This window comes from Hyperolius riggenbachi, chromosome 6, assembly GCF_040937935.1.
Source record: "Hyperolius riggenbachi isolate aHypRig1 chromosome 6, aHypRig1.pri, whole genome shotgun sequence".
Taxonomy (NCBI): domain Eukaryota; kingdom Metazoa; phylum Chordata; class Amphibia; order Anura; family Hyperoliidae; genus Hyperolius; species Hyperolius riggenbachi.
In genome coordinates, this window is record NC_090651.1 from 185,404,897 (window position 1) to 185,420,009 (window position 15,113).

The 15,113-nt window shown below is 48.2% G+C and overlaps 1 protein-coding gene across 1 annotated transcript in view; it reads left to right on the forward strand.

Moving 5' to 3' along the window:
* The first annotated feature begins 284 nt into the window (after positions 1-284).
* LOC137522100 (glutamate receptor ionotropic, NMDA 2B) overlaps positions 285-15,113 on the forward strand; it is a 1,475,416-nt gene continuing 1,460,587 nt past the window's right edge. Inside the window, exon 1 of the mRNA XM_068242127.1 lies at positions 285-680. Coding sequence (XP_068098228.1) covers positions 285-680 — 396 coding nt within the window. The remainder of the gene's footprint in view (positions 681-15,113) is intronic.

Genomic DNA, 15,113 nt, shown 5'->3' on the forward strand with positions numbered 1-15,113 from the left:
GCTTGATTCTCGCTATATTTCTCAGATGGAAGAAGGAAAACTTGACAACAGCTGATACGTGCTGTCTGAGTGTTAGCTTTTCATCTAGGATCACCCCAAGGTTTCTCACAGAGTCTTTATACTGTTCAGTATCTCCTCCAACTCCAATTGCTAGCTTGAAGTGGGGAGAGTTTTGGAATTTAATAATAATAATATGTAATATGTTGTTAGTGTTACTTACATAATATAGGTTGTTTTTTAAAATATTTTTTATGTTTGTCTTCCAGGGAGCTTAAAAGTTGAACATGAGACCTGCAGAAGCCTGCTACTTCTTAAAAACCAGTCTCTTTCTTCTTTTCTATGTGGGCTCCTGTGCCCAGAAACATCCTAGTATGGATATTGCAGTCATTTTGGTAGGCACCTCAGACGAGGTAGCCATCAAAGATGTCCACGAAAAAGATGACTTCCACAATCTGTCAGTGATACCAAGGGTAGCTTTGGTTACCATGAATGAGTCTGATCCGAAGAGCATAATCACAAGAATCTGTGATCTCATGTCTGACAAGAAGGTGCAAGGAGTTGTATTTGGGGATGACACTGACCAAGAGGCTATTGCTCAAATTTTGGACTTCATCTCTGCCCAGACACTCACACCGATTTTAGGAATCCATGGTGGATCATCAATGATTATGGCTGATAAGGTAGGGATAATGTTTCCTTTTCTGAGCTTATTACAGTAAAATCAACCTGCTTTATCCAGAACATATTATTTTAATGTGCCTTTGCAGGGCCGGGCCGACACATAGGCTCATGGGGCTGGAGCCTCTGGGCGGAGCTCACTGCTGTCTGGGTGGGGCGCAAGGAGCAGGTCTGTGTATTGCCTGGCTTGCCGCCCACCACCCCCGCTGTGTTCATCATGCTGCGCTCACCACTTTGCCGGCAGCAGTGCTGGCTGGCTGCTGGGGAAGATGAGTGGAGCAGATGAGCTGTTTATATCTATCAGCTTTCTGCTGCCCGCTGTCCCCAGTCTCCTGGCTGCGTGTATAGAGGAGAGGAGAGCGCCCCTCCCCTGCTCTTTTCTTCATGTGACACTGAGGGGCGGGGCTGAGCACTGTAGGAACCCGGGCAATTCAATCACGAATGAAGGAGTCGGACTGTGGAAGAGATAGCTATGCGGGGGGAAGGGGGGAGAGACACTGCGGAGAGAGGTATGTTAACAAGAGGGAGAAGTATGTTCAGAGCAGAACATGCAGACATGATTCTGCTCATGTACAGCTCACACACTGCCTGTTCCTGATGCTTGGATCAGTTTCCCTAATGCTGCCTTGTGTGTATACTACAGGATACACTCACAGCTGGGAGCACTCTCTCTCCTTCTTCCCTGCCCCTGTAGCTGCTGCATGATTATGTTGAGGTTGTAAGATTACAGGAATAACTGCAGCTTTTTAACACCCCAGAGCTAGGCTTCCTGGGTGAAAGGAGAGCACAGGGGGAGTGACTATGAGCTGTGTCAGGTCTGTGATAATGCTTGCTTCTATGTCACCAACTCCCATATGCCCCTCTCCCATTCCCTATCACTCTCTATTTCTCCCGCATCAGGCTATATTTCCCCTTAAAGGGGTTCTGTGGGGGTGTCCTGGGGATAAGAACAGACACTTACCTGGGGCTTCTATCAGCCCCTTGTAGCAGTAATGTCCCACGCCGTCCTCCTCCGATCCACCGTTCTCCACCGCTGGCTCCGGGCAATTGTTCGTCTGACAACAGACGAATAATGCGGGCTCCTGTTCGTGTCATTGGCAGCTTACTGCGCAGGCGCAGTACAAAGGTTTCTTGTACTGTGCCTGCGCAGTAAGCTTCTGATGATGCGAGCGGAAGCGAGCAGGCGCATGGCCATTGGCGCCCATTTGCAGTTGAAAGCGTGCCGCGCTGGACCGGTGCCGGTGGCGGAGAACAGTGGATCGGAGGAGGACAGCGTGGGACATTACTGCTACAGGGGGCTGATAGAAGCCCCAGGTAAGTGTCTGTATTTATCCCCAGGACACCTCCACAGAACCCCTTAAACCTTGCCCCAGGACAAAGGAAAACAGAAATGCACACTGTATGTATTTAGAGAGCTTAGCCTGTCTAATTCCCCCTCATCTGTGACTAATTACAAGTTGTAGATTGATCTCACCCCTGTGCCACCTGATTGCCATGGCAGATAAGACATATGGGGCTTGATTCACTAACCGGCACTAAGCCAGTTAGTGTGCCTTATCACTTAGCGGGCACAAGCTACAGCGCTAACCTTACCTGAGGTTATTGTTCCTTTTCTGCAGTTTGCGATGTAGCTTTGTCCATCTTTTAGTGTGCACAAAGCTATTTAGTGTGCACAAAGCTACTTAAAGTGAACCTAAACTGAGAAGGATATGGATTTTTCCTTTTAAAATAATACCAGTTGCCTGAATCGCCTGCTGATCCTGTGTCTCTAATACTTTTAGCCACAGCCCCTGAACAAGCATGCAGATCAGGTGCTCTGACCGAAGTCAGACTGGATTAGCTGCATGCTTGTTTCAGGGTGTGATTCAGCCACTATTGCAGCCACATAGATCAGATGGACTGCCAGGCAACTGGTATTGTTTAACAGGAAACATCCATATCACTCTCAGTTAAGGTTCCCTTTAAGGCACACTAACTCAGATAAGGCACACTAACCGGCTTAGCGACGGAAAACCCTTTTTTACTCTGGCGCTAACACTTAGTGGCGGTTAGTGAGTCAAGCCCATAAGCTCATTTGAAAGCACAGGATATTAGCAATGTCTGCTTCCATGAAAGCAGGAAGTAGAAACACTGCAGATTTATTGCAGGATTTGTGTCAGCTGGAACATCGAAATGTTTTTCTTTAACCTTCCTGGTGGTATGATTCCGCGGGACTGTTTTTTCAACCTCTTTTTTTTTTTTTTTAGCATGTAGCTAGCGTAGCACTAGCTACATGCTTCCCCCCTCCCTGCGGCGTCCCTCCCTACCTTCTGATTGCCGCCGGCACACTTGCCCATAAGGAAATCCCGTTCTGACCGGGATCTCCTTGAGGGCTTCCCCTGTCGCCATGGTGACGAACGGAGTGACGTCATCGACGTTGTGACATCACAGGGAGTCCCAATCCACCCTATAGCACAGCCTGGCGGCGATTGGCTAGGCTGCGCAAGAGGTATGCGAGGGGGGGTGCTCTGTATCGCGGTGGGTAGCGGCGGATCGGCAGCGATCGAACCAAACACGCAGCTAGCAAAATGCTAGCTGCATGTTTAAAAAAAAATATTGCAAATCGGCCCAGCAGGGCGTGAGAAATCCTCCGCGGCGGCTTACCCCGTGTCCAGCACGGGGTTACCGCTAAGGAGGTTAAAGGATATTATACTGTTTCCTATCTTTTAGAGCAGAGTGGAAGTTCAGGTCTGCTTTAAAGTGGCCATTACTGATATAATTTTCCGGATAATCAGTCGTCCTAGACCACTAATGAAAGCTTGCTGGTATATCTAATTCGATCAAATTAATGGAATTGATCCAAAAAGGATCAATTCCATTAATCATAGCAAATTGGATAGCAGCTTTTCTTCCATTAGTGGGCCCGAAAGATTGTTTCTGATCAATGTTATCAAATCAGACTATCACTCATTTGGAGAATTGTATAATTAATGGCCATTTTAAGTATTTATATAGTGATGATGCCCTCCATAGCACTTTGCAGAGTACATAGCAATATTGCTGATTATCCTCAGAGCTTAAACTGTAATCCTACCATAGTTATCGTGTAATAAGTCTCTACCATATTAATATGTATTTATATGGCACTGACATGTTCTGCAGCACTTTACAAAGTACATAGTCATGTCACTGACTGTCCTCAGAGGAGCTCACAATCTAATCCTGTCATAGTCTAATGGCCTACCATAATTGTATTATGTATTTATATAGCACCGACATCTTCTTGCAGCACATTACAGAGTACATAGTCATGTCACTGACTGGCCTCAGAGGAGCTTACAATCTAATCCTGCCATAATCATAGTCTAATGTCCTACCATATTTACATTATTATGTATTTATATAGCATTGACATGTTCTGCAGCACTATACAGAGTACATTCTCATGTCACTGACTGTCCCCAGAGGAGCTCACCAGTGTTGCCAACCTCAGAAATACATTTTTACTGACGAAGCAAAAAAATTTACTGACAGAACACTTTTTTTACTGGCATCTACTATTATTGAAATGAAATGAAAGATATCACACATGTACCCTACGTGCAATACACCGGCAACCACGTGGGGTACGAATGAGGAAGAAGAGTGCTGTGGCAGACATCGGACAGGTGAAGTATTAATACACGGCATCTGGAGGGGGGGGGGGGGGGACTTTGATATATTTACATTTGGGGGATGCAACTGGGGGTTTCCTTCACATTTGTTCTCAATTATCGCAGCCCTTACCACTGCACGCCTGATTGAGCATGCCAATCTGAGATTTTCCAGCATGTCCGATACATCCGATCGATACATGCAACCAATTTCGGCCCGAAATTGGATTGATTGTCAACTAGGCATGCTCTTGATGGCACCGATTTTCATAATATCAATAATAATTGTCTTATCTGATGGTTGATCAGCCGCCAAGTCTACAGATGTATGGCCACCTTTAGCTAGAGCAGTGTACATTCCAGAGTGATATGTGAACTGATAAGCGGTAAATGCTGTGATCTTCTGGGAGAGAGGATTTTTTTTTTACTGACACCACACATTTTTTCATGGACTTTACTGACAGGCCAGATTTGTTGACTTTTTTACTGACAGTCAGTAAATTTACTGACGGTTGGCAACACTGGAGCTCACAGTCTAATCCTACCATAGTGTAATGTGTCCTACCATATTATTATGTATTTATATAACACTGACATCTTCTGCAGCAGTACTGTATACAGAGTATATAGTCATGTCACTGACTGTCCTCAGAGGAGCTCACAATCTAATCCTACCATAGTCATAGTGTAATGTCCTACCATATTATTATTATGTATTTATATAGCACTGACATCTTCTGCAGCACTTTACAGAGTACATAGTCATGTCACTGACCGTCCTCAGAGGGGCTCACAATCTAATCCTACCATAGTCATAGTCTAATGTCCTACCATATTATTATTATTATGTATTTATATAGCACTGACATATTCTGCAGCACTTTACAGAGTACATAGTCATGTCACTGACTGTCCTCAGAGGAGCTCACACAGACAGTGATGTGACCTCAGAGTCACTCTGATGAGACAATTCTGCGTACCATAAAATTTATAGTGGAAGTGGAGATTCAGAATATAATGCTGCTGTATTATGTGAGAACTTTACTTCATTCTAGACACTGTCAGGCTAATTAAAACACAATGTATTATTTAGCCATCTTCTGAACATTTAAAGAGACCCTGAACTGAACAAAAAGGGCTTTTTAATACCTGGGGACATTTTAACATATCTCTAGTCCCCTGTAGTGTCCGAGGTCCCTCGGCGTCCTCAGGGTCCCCATCAGTCCTCCGGCTGGAGCTCCCAAAATCCTGTTACTTTGCTTGAAGTTGCAGCAAAGTGCGTGGGAGACTTGGGCGCAAGATACAGCCGGTGTGGCTGATCCTGCTGCTGCACAAGTTCCCATCGATGTTAAATACTATTCCCCCTTCAGGCCACCATGGATGGTGGGAAATGAAATAATTTGGCTTCCAGCAATTGCTGGAGGCTGAATTATTGTGTTTTAAAAGTAACTTCAGCTCCGTCTTCTGACGGTGCCGAAGTTACTCCCTATGCGCTGCTATAGCCGTAATTCCTATTACGTCCTATAGTGGCTCGCCCAAGTCTCCTTTTTACCTTTGCCATGTGGATTATCTGAATAAAGAACAACCAGCATTTCTTCTACCACTGATGGTTTGCGGATCCTTTTGTGCAAATTCCTGTGCTGGATTCAATGTGTTCGATCTTTGTAAGCGTACTGCTCACTCAGTCATCAGAGAGCTGCGCATGTGCAGTAAGCTTACGGAGAAGGCCGGGGGGGGGGGGCACTTGGGCAGCTCAGCCTCTGTTGATTGTGGACCCTGTCCCGGCCCTGTGCCTTTGTAATTAATGTAAAAGATACAAATTAAAACTGTTAGTGTATGTATATTTAAGTTTGCTTAAGATGACTTCAAATAAGACAATTAATAATAATACTTGTATTTTTTTCTTTTACACCCCATTAGAATACAGATTTGTCATCCACAGTATGTACAGTATTAAGCTATTGTATATACTGATAATAAATAAAATATTCTGTTTGCCGAACTCTTCTTGGATTATGTTGTTACATTAATATCTCATTTCTCTGATTTAAAGAAAACCCGTAAGACAAAATAAAGGGCCAAGTTAAAAGTGCCACGTGCAAACACGTGCAAAGTGCCATGTGCAAAGTGCCACGTGCGAAGTGTCACATGCAAACACATGCAAAGTGCCATGTGCAAAGTGCCATGTACAAAGTGCCACGTGCAAAGTGCCACATGCAAAGTGCCACGTGCAAAGTGCCATGTGCAAACACGTGCAAAGTGCCATGTGCAAAGTGCCACGTGCCACATGCCACGTGCAAACACGTGCAAAGTGCCACGTGCAAAGTGCAAACACGTGCAAACTGGCAAGTGCCACGTGCAAAGTGCCAAGTGTCACGTGCAAAGTGCCAAGTACCACGTACCATGAGCAAACACGTGCAAAGTGCCATGTGCAAAGTGCCACGTGCCACATGCCACGTGCAAACACGTGCAAAGTGCCACGTGCAAAGTGCAAACACGTGCAAACTGGCAAGTGCCACGTGCAAAGTGCCACGTTGCAAAGTGCCAAGTGCCATGTGCCACGTGCAAACACGTGCAAAGTGCCATGTGCAAAGTGCCAAGTGCCACGTGCCATGTGAAAACACGTGCAAAGTGCCATGTGCAAAGTGCAAACACGTACAGACATGTGCAAAGTTCCACGTGCAAAGTGCTAAGTGCAAGTGCAAAGTGCGAAGTGCCACGTGCAAACATGTGCAAAGTGCCACGTGCAAAGTGCAAACACGTGCAAAGTGCCACGTGCAAAGTGTTACGTGCAAAGTGCCACATGCAAAGTGGCATGTGGCACTTTGCACGTGTTTGCACGTGTTTGCACGTGTTTGCACGTGGCACTTTGCATGTGTTTGCACTTTGCACATGGCACTTTGCACGTGTTTGCATGTGGCATTTTGCACTTTGCACGTGGCACTTTGCACATGTTTGCACGTGGCACTTTGCACATGTTTGCACTTGGCACTTTGCTCTTGGCACTTTGCACGTTGCAGTTTGCACGTGGCACTTTGCACGTGGCACTTTGCACTTTGCAAGTGTTTGCACTTTGCACGTGGCACTTTGCACGTGTTTGCACTTTGCATGTGGCACTTTTGCACGTGTTTGCACGTGGCAGGCAGCAGCTGGCCTGGTGTGTGCACAGCACACACACAGACAGACACATAGCAGCTGCAGCAGCACACACTCTAAATGTCACACTATGACATCAATCAAGCTAATGAATGATTTAACTATAGTGTAGTGATAGTGAAGGGGTTAATCACTGAACAGCTTATCACTGTGTACTGCCATTGGCCCAGCAGCACACACTAACTGTCACACTATGAGACATCAATCAAGCTAATTATCGATTTAACTATAGAGTAGTGATAGTAGTGAAGGGGTTAATCAATGAACAGCTTTAGGTTTATAACTGTGTACAGCCCTTTGTAGGGAACCAGCACTGGAGCATGTCTCTCAGTGTGCATTCAGCAAGCCAGGACGATCTGTCTCATCATGGCCCTCATTATACAGGGGGCCTGGCCAGTGTTCTTTCTGTGATTGGGTGCCAGTTCTTAGGCTGGGAGCCCTCTGATTGGCTCAATGAGGTCAGGTGGTGCCGGCCAAGGTTCCCCTCTGTGATTGGTTGCTAGGGCTTCTGCTGGAAGCCCTCTGATTGGCTCCAGGACGTCATCACCTTAGTTACAGTATTTCGGATCCGGATACCCGCAGATATCCGTGGATAATTGGATTATGCGCCCAACTATCCGCAGATAGCTATCCGGTTTTGGGCCTAGCTATCTGGAATCTGGATCCGGTCGGATAGGCCTAAAAAGTTCGGATATCCGGGTTACCCGGATATCCGGAATCCGGAAGAGCAGCCCTGATACCCACAAACATGTGATAAAAAGCACTTCTCCCCCTGCCCTCTCCTCCTCCTGCCCCTCTTCTATGCAAGTTTGGCAGCCGGGGACCACGCGTGTCCCCGATCATTTGTAGCGGCAGGGAAGCAGAGCGGGAAGGCTGCAGACGTCGCTTCTGCCAGCACTCGCTCTGCAGGAACGGACGGCAGGATTCCCTGCAGCTACGAACGACCCTGGGAGGACACGCCTGCCAAACCTGCATAGGAGAAGGGCAGGGGGAGGAGGCAGAGCCGTAAAGGCGGCTTTATCTATGACATTGCCGCCAGAGGAATTAATTAAATTAACCCCCGTTGGATACATTTGGCCGCAGCGAGACGGCCACAAAATGCATGAATGTTACAAGGGTCTTTTTATTTCTATTATTGGCCGCAGGTGCATGGCCACTTCGCATTTTGACCGGCCAGAACCCGAAATGGCCAGACTTCGGGTTCTGGCCGTAACATATAAAAAGCACGGAGGACGTCTCCTCCTGCTGCTGCTGGTCGCTTTCTGCCTCTAGCTCCACCCTACGTGTTTTGTCATCAGACTCATTTGCGAGGAATGTTTATAAACACGTAATGGTTTAGGAGTAAAGATAGAGAGGTGGAACGCAGACTATGGTAGAAACACTTCCTAGAATGGCAGCTAGGTGAAACGCATGGGGGTGGGTACAATTAGTCACGTGACAGCATGGGAGGGGAAGTACACTTGCGATAGTATTAATCACTAACAAGTTTTAGACATAAGGCAGTGGCGTACCTAGGGCATTTGGCACCCGGTGCTAGGTATTAAAAGCCCCCCCCCCCAAAAAAAAAATTGGGCGTGGCCACAACCTGCAGCGTGCTTCACGGCAAAAAATGGGCATGGTCATGACCAGATGAGGGCGGAGCTAACTGTATTTTAAAGTATTAGCTAGTATAGTTGCCCCCAGTATAGCTAGTACAGTTGCCCCCAGTATAGCTGCCCCCAGTGGAGCTAGTATAGTTGCCCCCAGTGAAACTAGTTGCCCCCAGTATAGCTAGTTTAGTTGTCCCCAGTATAGCTAGTTTAGTTGCCCCCAGTGTAGCTAGTATATTTGCCCCCAGTATAGCTAGTATAGCTGCCCCCAGTATAGCTAGTTTAGTTGCCCCCAGTATAGCTAGTATAGCTGCCCCCAGTATAGCTAGTATAGCTGCCCCCAGTATAGTTAGTATAGCTGCCCCCAGTATAGCTAGTATAGCTGCCCCCAGTATAGCTAGTATAGCTGCCGCTAGTATAGCTGCCCCCAGTATAGTTGCCCCCAGTATAGCTAGTTTAGTTGCCCCCAGTATAGCTAGTATAGCTGCCCCCAGTATAGCTAGTATAGCTGCCCCCAGTATAGCTGCCGCTAGTATAGCTGCCCCCAGTAGAGTTGCCCCCAGTATAGCTAGTTTAGTTGCCCCCAGTATAGCTAGTTTAGTTGCCCCCAGTATAGCTAGTATAGCTGCCCCCAGTATAGCTAGTATAGCTGCCCCCAGTATAGCTAGTATAGCTACCCCCAGTATAGCTAGTATAGCTGCCCCCAGTATAGCTGCCCCCAGTATAGTTGCCCCCAGTATAGCTAGTATAGCTGCCCCCAGTATAGCTAGTATAGCTGCCCCCAGTATAGCTGCCGCTAGTATAGCTGCCCCCAGTATAGTTGCCCCCAGTATAGCTAGTTTAGTTGCCCCCAGTATAGCTAGTTTAGTTGCCCCCAGTATAGCTAGTATAGCTGCCCCCAGTATAGCTGCCCCCAGTAAAGCTAGTTTAGTTGCCCCCAGTATAGCTAGTTTAGTTGCCCCCAGTATAGCTGCCCCCAGTATAGCTAGTATAGCTGCCCCCAGTATAGCTGCCCCCAGTATAGCTAGTTTAGTTGCCCCCAGTATAGCTAGTTTAGTTGCCCCCAGTATAGCTGCCCCCAGTATAGCTAGTTTAGTTGCCCCCAGTATAGCTAGTTTAGTTGCCCTCAGTATAGCTAGTTTAGTTGCCCCCAGTATAGCTAGTTTAGTTGCCCCCAGTATAGCTGCCCCCAGTATAGCTAGTTTAGTTGCCCCCAGTATAGCTAGTTTAGTTGCCCCCAGTATAGCTAGTTTAGTTGCCCCCAGTATAGCTAGTTTAGCTGCCCCCAGTATAGCTAGTATAGCTGCCCCCAGTATAGCTAGTATAGCTGCCCCCAGTATAGCTAGTATAGCTGCCCCCAGTATAGCTGGTATAGTTGCCCTCAGTATAGCTGGTATAGCTGCCCCCAGTATAGCTGGTATAGTTGCCCCCAGTATAGCTAGTTTAGTTGCCCCCAGTATAGCTAGTATAGCTGCCCCCAGTATAGCTGGTATAGTTGCCCCCAGTATAGCTAGTTTAGTTGCCCCCAGTATAGCTGGTATAGTTGCCCCCAGTATAGCTGGTATAGCTGCCCCCAGTATAGCTAGTTTAGTTGCCCCCAGTATAGCTAGTTTAGTTGCCCCCAGTATAGCTGGTATAGTTGCCCCCAGTATAGCTGCCCCCAGTATAGCTAGTTTAGTTGCCCCCAGTATAGCTAGTTTAGTTGCCCCCAGTATAGCTAGTTTAGTTACCCCCAGTATAGCTGCCCCCAGTATAGCTAGTTTAGTTGCCCCCAGTATAGCTAGTTTAGTTGCCCCCAGTATAGCTAGTTTAGTTGCCCCCAGTATAGCTAGTTTAGTTGCCCCCAGTATAGCTAGTATAGCTGCCCCCAGTATAGCTAGTATAGCTGCCCCCAGTATAGATAGTATAGCTGCCACCAGTATAGCTAGTTTAGTTGTCCCCAGTATAGCTAGTACAGTTGCCCCCAGAATAGTTAGTATAGTTGCCCCCAGTATGAGGAAAGCCTCGAAGGAGGGGTGGTGGGGAGGGGGGCCGGACCCCCCACCTTCCTGACCTGTGTCCCCTCCTTCTGGCGCTTTCCCCTCCTAATAAGCAGCAGCGGGCAGGAGCGGCGAAGAAGACTCACTCACCTGCTCCTGGCGATGGCGGCGGCGCATAGCGTCATCCTCACTCCGACTTCTCTGTCACTCACTGTGCTTCCGCCAATCAGGAAGCACAGTGAGCGGTGGAGAAGGCGGAGACCAGCGTCACGTGACGATGACGCTATGTGCCATCACCTGGAACGCAGGAAGGAGGTGAGTAAGTCCTCTTGCCCGCTGCTACTAATTAGGAGGGGGAAGCACCAGAAGGAGGGGACCCAGGTGAGGGAGGTGGGGGGTCCGGCCCCCCTCCCCGCCGCTTTCCCCGCCACCCCTCCTTTCCGTGCTGCTTCCCTCTCCTGTCCTGCACACAGTGCACAGGCCTCTGTGGGAGGCCTTGATGACACCCTCTGGGGCGCCCGACACCCGGTGCGGGCGCCCCTTGCCGCCCTATGGTAGGGACGCCACTGACATAAGGTAAAGGGAGATTGCACTTTGTAACATCAAAGTCACTGTTTTGACAGCGGTAGAATTACTGCATCAGTAGTAAAGGGTAACTGAACAAGATTCAAAGAAAAAAGCACCCTCACTGACTGATGAAACAAAATTAGAACTGCTTGGGCCCATGGATCAACGCTATGTTTGGAGGAGGAAGAACAAGGCCTATGAAGAAAAAAAAAACTTTGCCTACTGTGAAGCATGGCGGGGGGTCAATCATGCTTTGGGTAGAGATGGCCCGAACCTCCGATTTTCAGTTCGCGAACTGCGTTTGCAAAAACCCGCAAACATTTGCGAACTTTCGCGAACCACAATAGACTTCAATGGGGAGGCGAACTTTGAAAACTAGAAACATTTATGCTGGCCACAAGAGTGATGGAAAAGATCTTTCAAGGGGTCTAACATCTGAGTTTTTGCATGGATGAGTGGGATAGAGGCCAAAAGTCCCGGGGTAAAATCTGGATTTGACGCAAAGCAACGTTTTAAGGACAGAAATCACATTGCATGCTAAATTGGAGGCCTAAAGTGCTTTAAAACATCTTGCATGTGTATACATCAGTCAGGGAGTGTAATTAGAGTACTGCTTCACACTGTCACACCAAACTCACTGAGTAATGCACCGCAAACAGCTGTTTGTGTAGTGACGGCCGTGCTGGACTGGTGCACACCATGGCGAGAGTGCAGGTGATAGCGGTTTTCAAGCCCATATGGTCACTAGGCTGAGGTAGCTCAATGACAGAACAACAGTGACTGTCCAGCTGATCGAATTCGGTCTGTCCACAATGAAGCAACAACCTTATTATCTTTGGTGTGCCACCCCCCAAGACACTCATATAGCTGTCGGTCATTGCTTCATTGTGATACACAAGCCCCTTCACCGCGGCAAGGTAATGATCACGAAGGGGCACATGTACATGCCTTTTGTTTTGTTGTTGCAGCTGCAGTGCAGCCAGAAAAATTAGGCAGGCGTGTACGCGCACCAGAAAAATTATTATAGCGGCCGCTGCTTGCAGCGGCCTTAAAAATTCAGGAATCCGCCTGGAGTCCTGGTGGACCTTGTTGGTGGTGGCGGAGAAGGCAGTCAAGTGGCCTGCAGGCAGAGATGCTGTGTGAGGAGCGACTTAGTCATGGGGCAGGCAGTCACACGTCATTCAGGCAGAGATGCTGTGTGCTGGGACTGACTTAGTCTTCGGGCAGGCAGTAGCCCTCCGGGATCCATGCCTCATTCATTTTGATAAAGGTGAGGTACTGAACACTTTTTTGACTTAGGTGACTTCTCTTCTCAGTGACAATGCCTCCAGCTGCGCTGAAGGTCCTTTCTGGCAGGACACTTGAGGCAGGGCAAGACAGAAGTTGGATGGCAAATTGGGACAGCTCTGGCCACAGGTCAAGCCTGCGCACCCAGTAGTCCAAGGGTTCATCGCTGCTCAAAGTGTCTACATCTACACTTAAGGCCAGGTAGCCTGCTACCTGCCGGTCAAGGCATTGGTGGAGGGTGGATCCGGAAGCGCTAAGGCGAGGCATTGGACTAAAGAATGTCCGCATGTCTGACATCACCATGAGATCGCTGGAGTGTCCTGTCCTTGCCTGCGTGGACATGGGAGAAGGATTACTGGCAGTGGTACCTTTATTGTGTTGTGCTGTGACATCACCCTTAAACACAGCAAGTGCTGCATCCTTTCTGCCTTCTAATGATTTGGAAACATCTCCACCACTTTGTGCCTATACTGAGGGTCTAGTAGCGTGGCCACCCAGTACAGCTCATCCCGCTTGAGTTTTTTTATACGGTGGTCCCTCAACAGGCTGGACAGCATGAAAGACGCCATCTGCACAAAGTTGGATGCAGACGTACTATCTATCTCCTCTTGCTCTTCCTCAGTGACGTCAGCTAAATTCTCCTCCTTCCCCAGCCACGAACAATACCACGGGAAAGTTGAGCAGCACAAGCCCCCTGCGACACCTGCTGCAGTTGTTCTTCCGCCTCATCCTCCTCCTCCAAAACAACACCTTCCTCATCATCTGACTCCTTTTCCCCAAATGACTCTTCCTCCCCCCCCCCCCTGTGCTGCCACAGGTGTTGAGGAATCATCTGCTTCTGCTGAGAATTGATCCCACAACTCTTCCTCCCATTCCTGTTCCTGTTCACGCTCCTCCACAGCTTGATCCACCACTCTACACATGGCACGCTCCAGGAAGAAGGCATATGGGAACAAGTCGCTGATGGCACCTTCACTGCGACTCACCTGGTTTGTCACCTCCTCAAACGGCCGCATGAGCCTGCAGGCATTGTGCATCAGTGCCCAGTATTGCGGCCAGAACATCCCCATCTCCACAGACTGTGTCCTTTGACTGTAGTTGTAGAGATACTGTTTGACGGCTTTCTCCTGTGGTAGCAGGTGGTCAAACATCAAGAGGGTCGAATTCCAGCGAGTCGGGCTATCGCAAATCAAGCGTCTCACTGGCAAGTTGTTTCTCCACTGAATATCGGCAAAGCGTGCCATGGCCGTGTAATACGGCCTGAAATGCCCACACACCTTCCTGGACGGCTTTAGGACGTCCTGTAAGCCTGGGTACTTATACACAAATCTCTGAATTACGAGATTGAGCACATGTGCCATGCAGGGTACATGTGTCAACTTTCCCAAATTCAAAGCCGCAATGAGATTGCTGCTGTTGTCACCAGTGGTGCTCATCCAATATTCGGGTATACGAACTACCTAGATAATCCAAACTTTTTCCACTATCTGAACTTTGAATAGCAATTTGGATATTTTTTAAAATCCGAATAGCACTATCCGACATTATCGGATTTCCCATCTGACATCCGGACGGATAGTTTGTTCAGATATCCGAGCAGAGGCCAAAATCACCTTTAATGGCAAAAATCCCTTTCGAAAGGAGAGAGAGAGAGAGACAGAGAGAGAGAGAGAGACAGAGAGAGAGAGAGAGACAGAGAGAGAGAGAGAGACAGAGAGAGAGAGAGACAGAGAGAGAGACCTCCGAAAGGGTTTTTTGCCATTTGAAGAGACTTTTGGAAGCATTTTAAGCCATTTTCAGGTCACTTCCGGCTTTCTATCCGGATATCCGAATCCGGCCGGATATTCAGGATATTGGGTTCGGATATCCGAGTTTACTCGGATACCAAAAAGTTCGGATTCGGATATCCGATTCGGATCCGGATATCTGGGTATCTGGATCCGAATTCAATTCGGATTTTGAAAAGGGGTATCCGAGCAGCACTGGCTGTCACACTCCACCTTGGCGATCTCCAGTTGGTGCGGGGTCAGCCACTGATCCACCTGTTCAGAGCAGCCAGGAGAGCTGCTCCAGTGTGACTTGCCGCTTTGAGGCAAGACATGTCTAAGATGGCGTGACACCGTCGTACCTGGCATGCAGCATAGGCCCTGGGGAGCTGGGGCTGTGTAGCTGGAGAGGAGATCGCAGCACCAGTAGAGTTGAACTGCCACTCAGCCAAGGAGGAG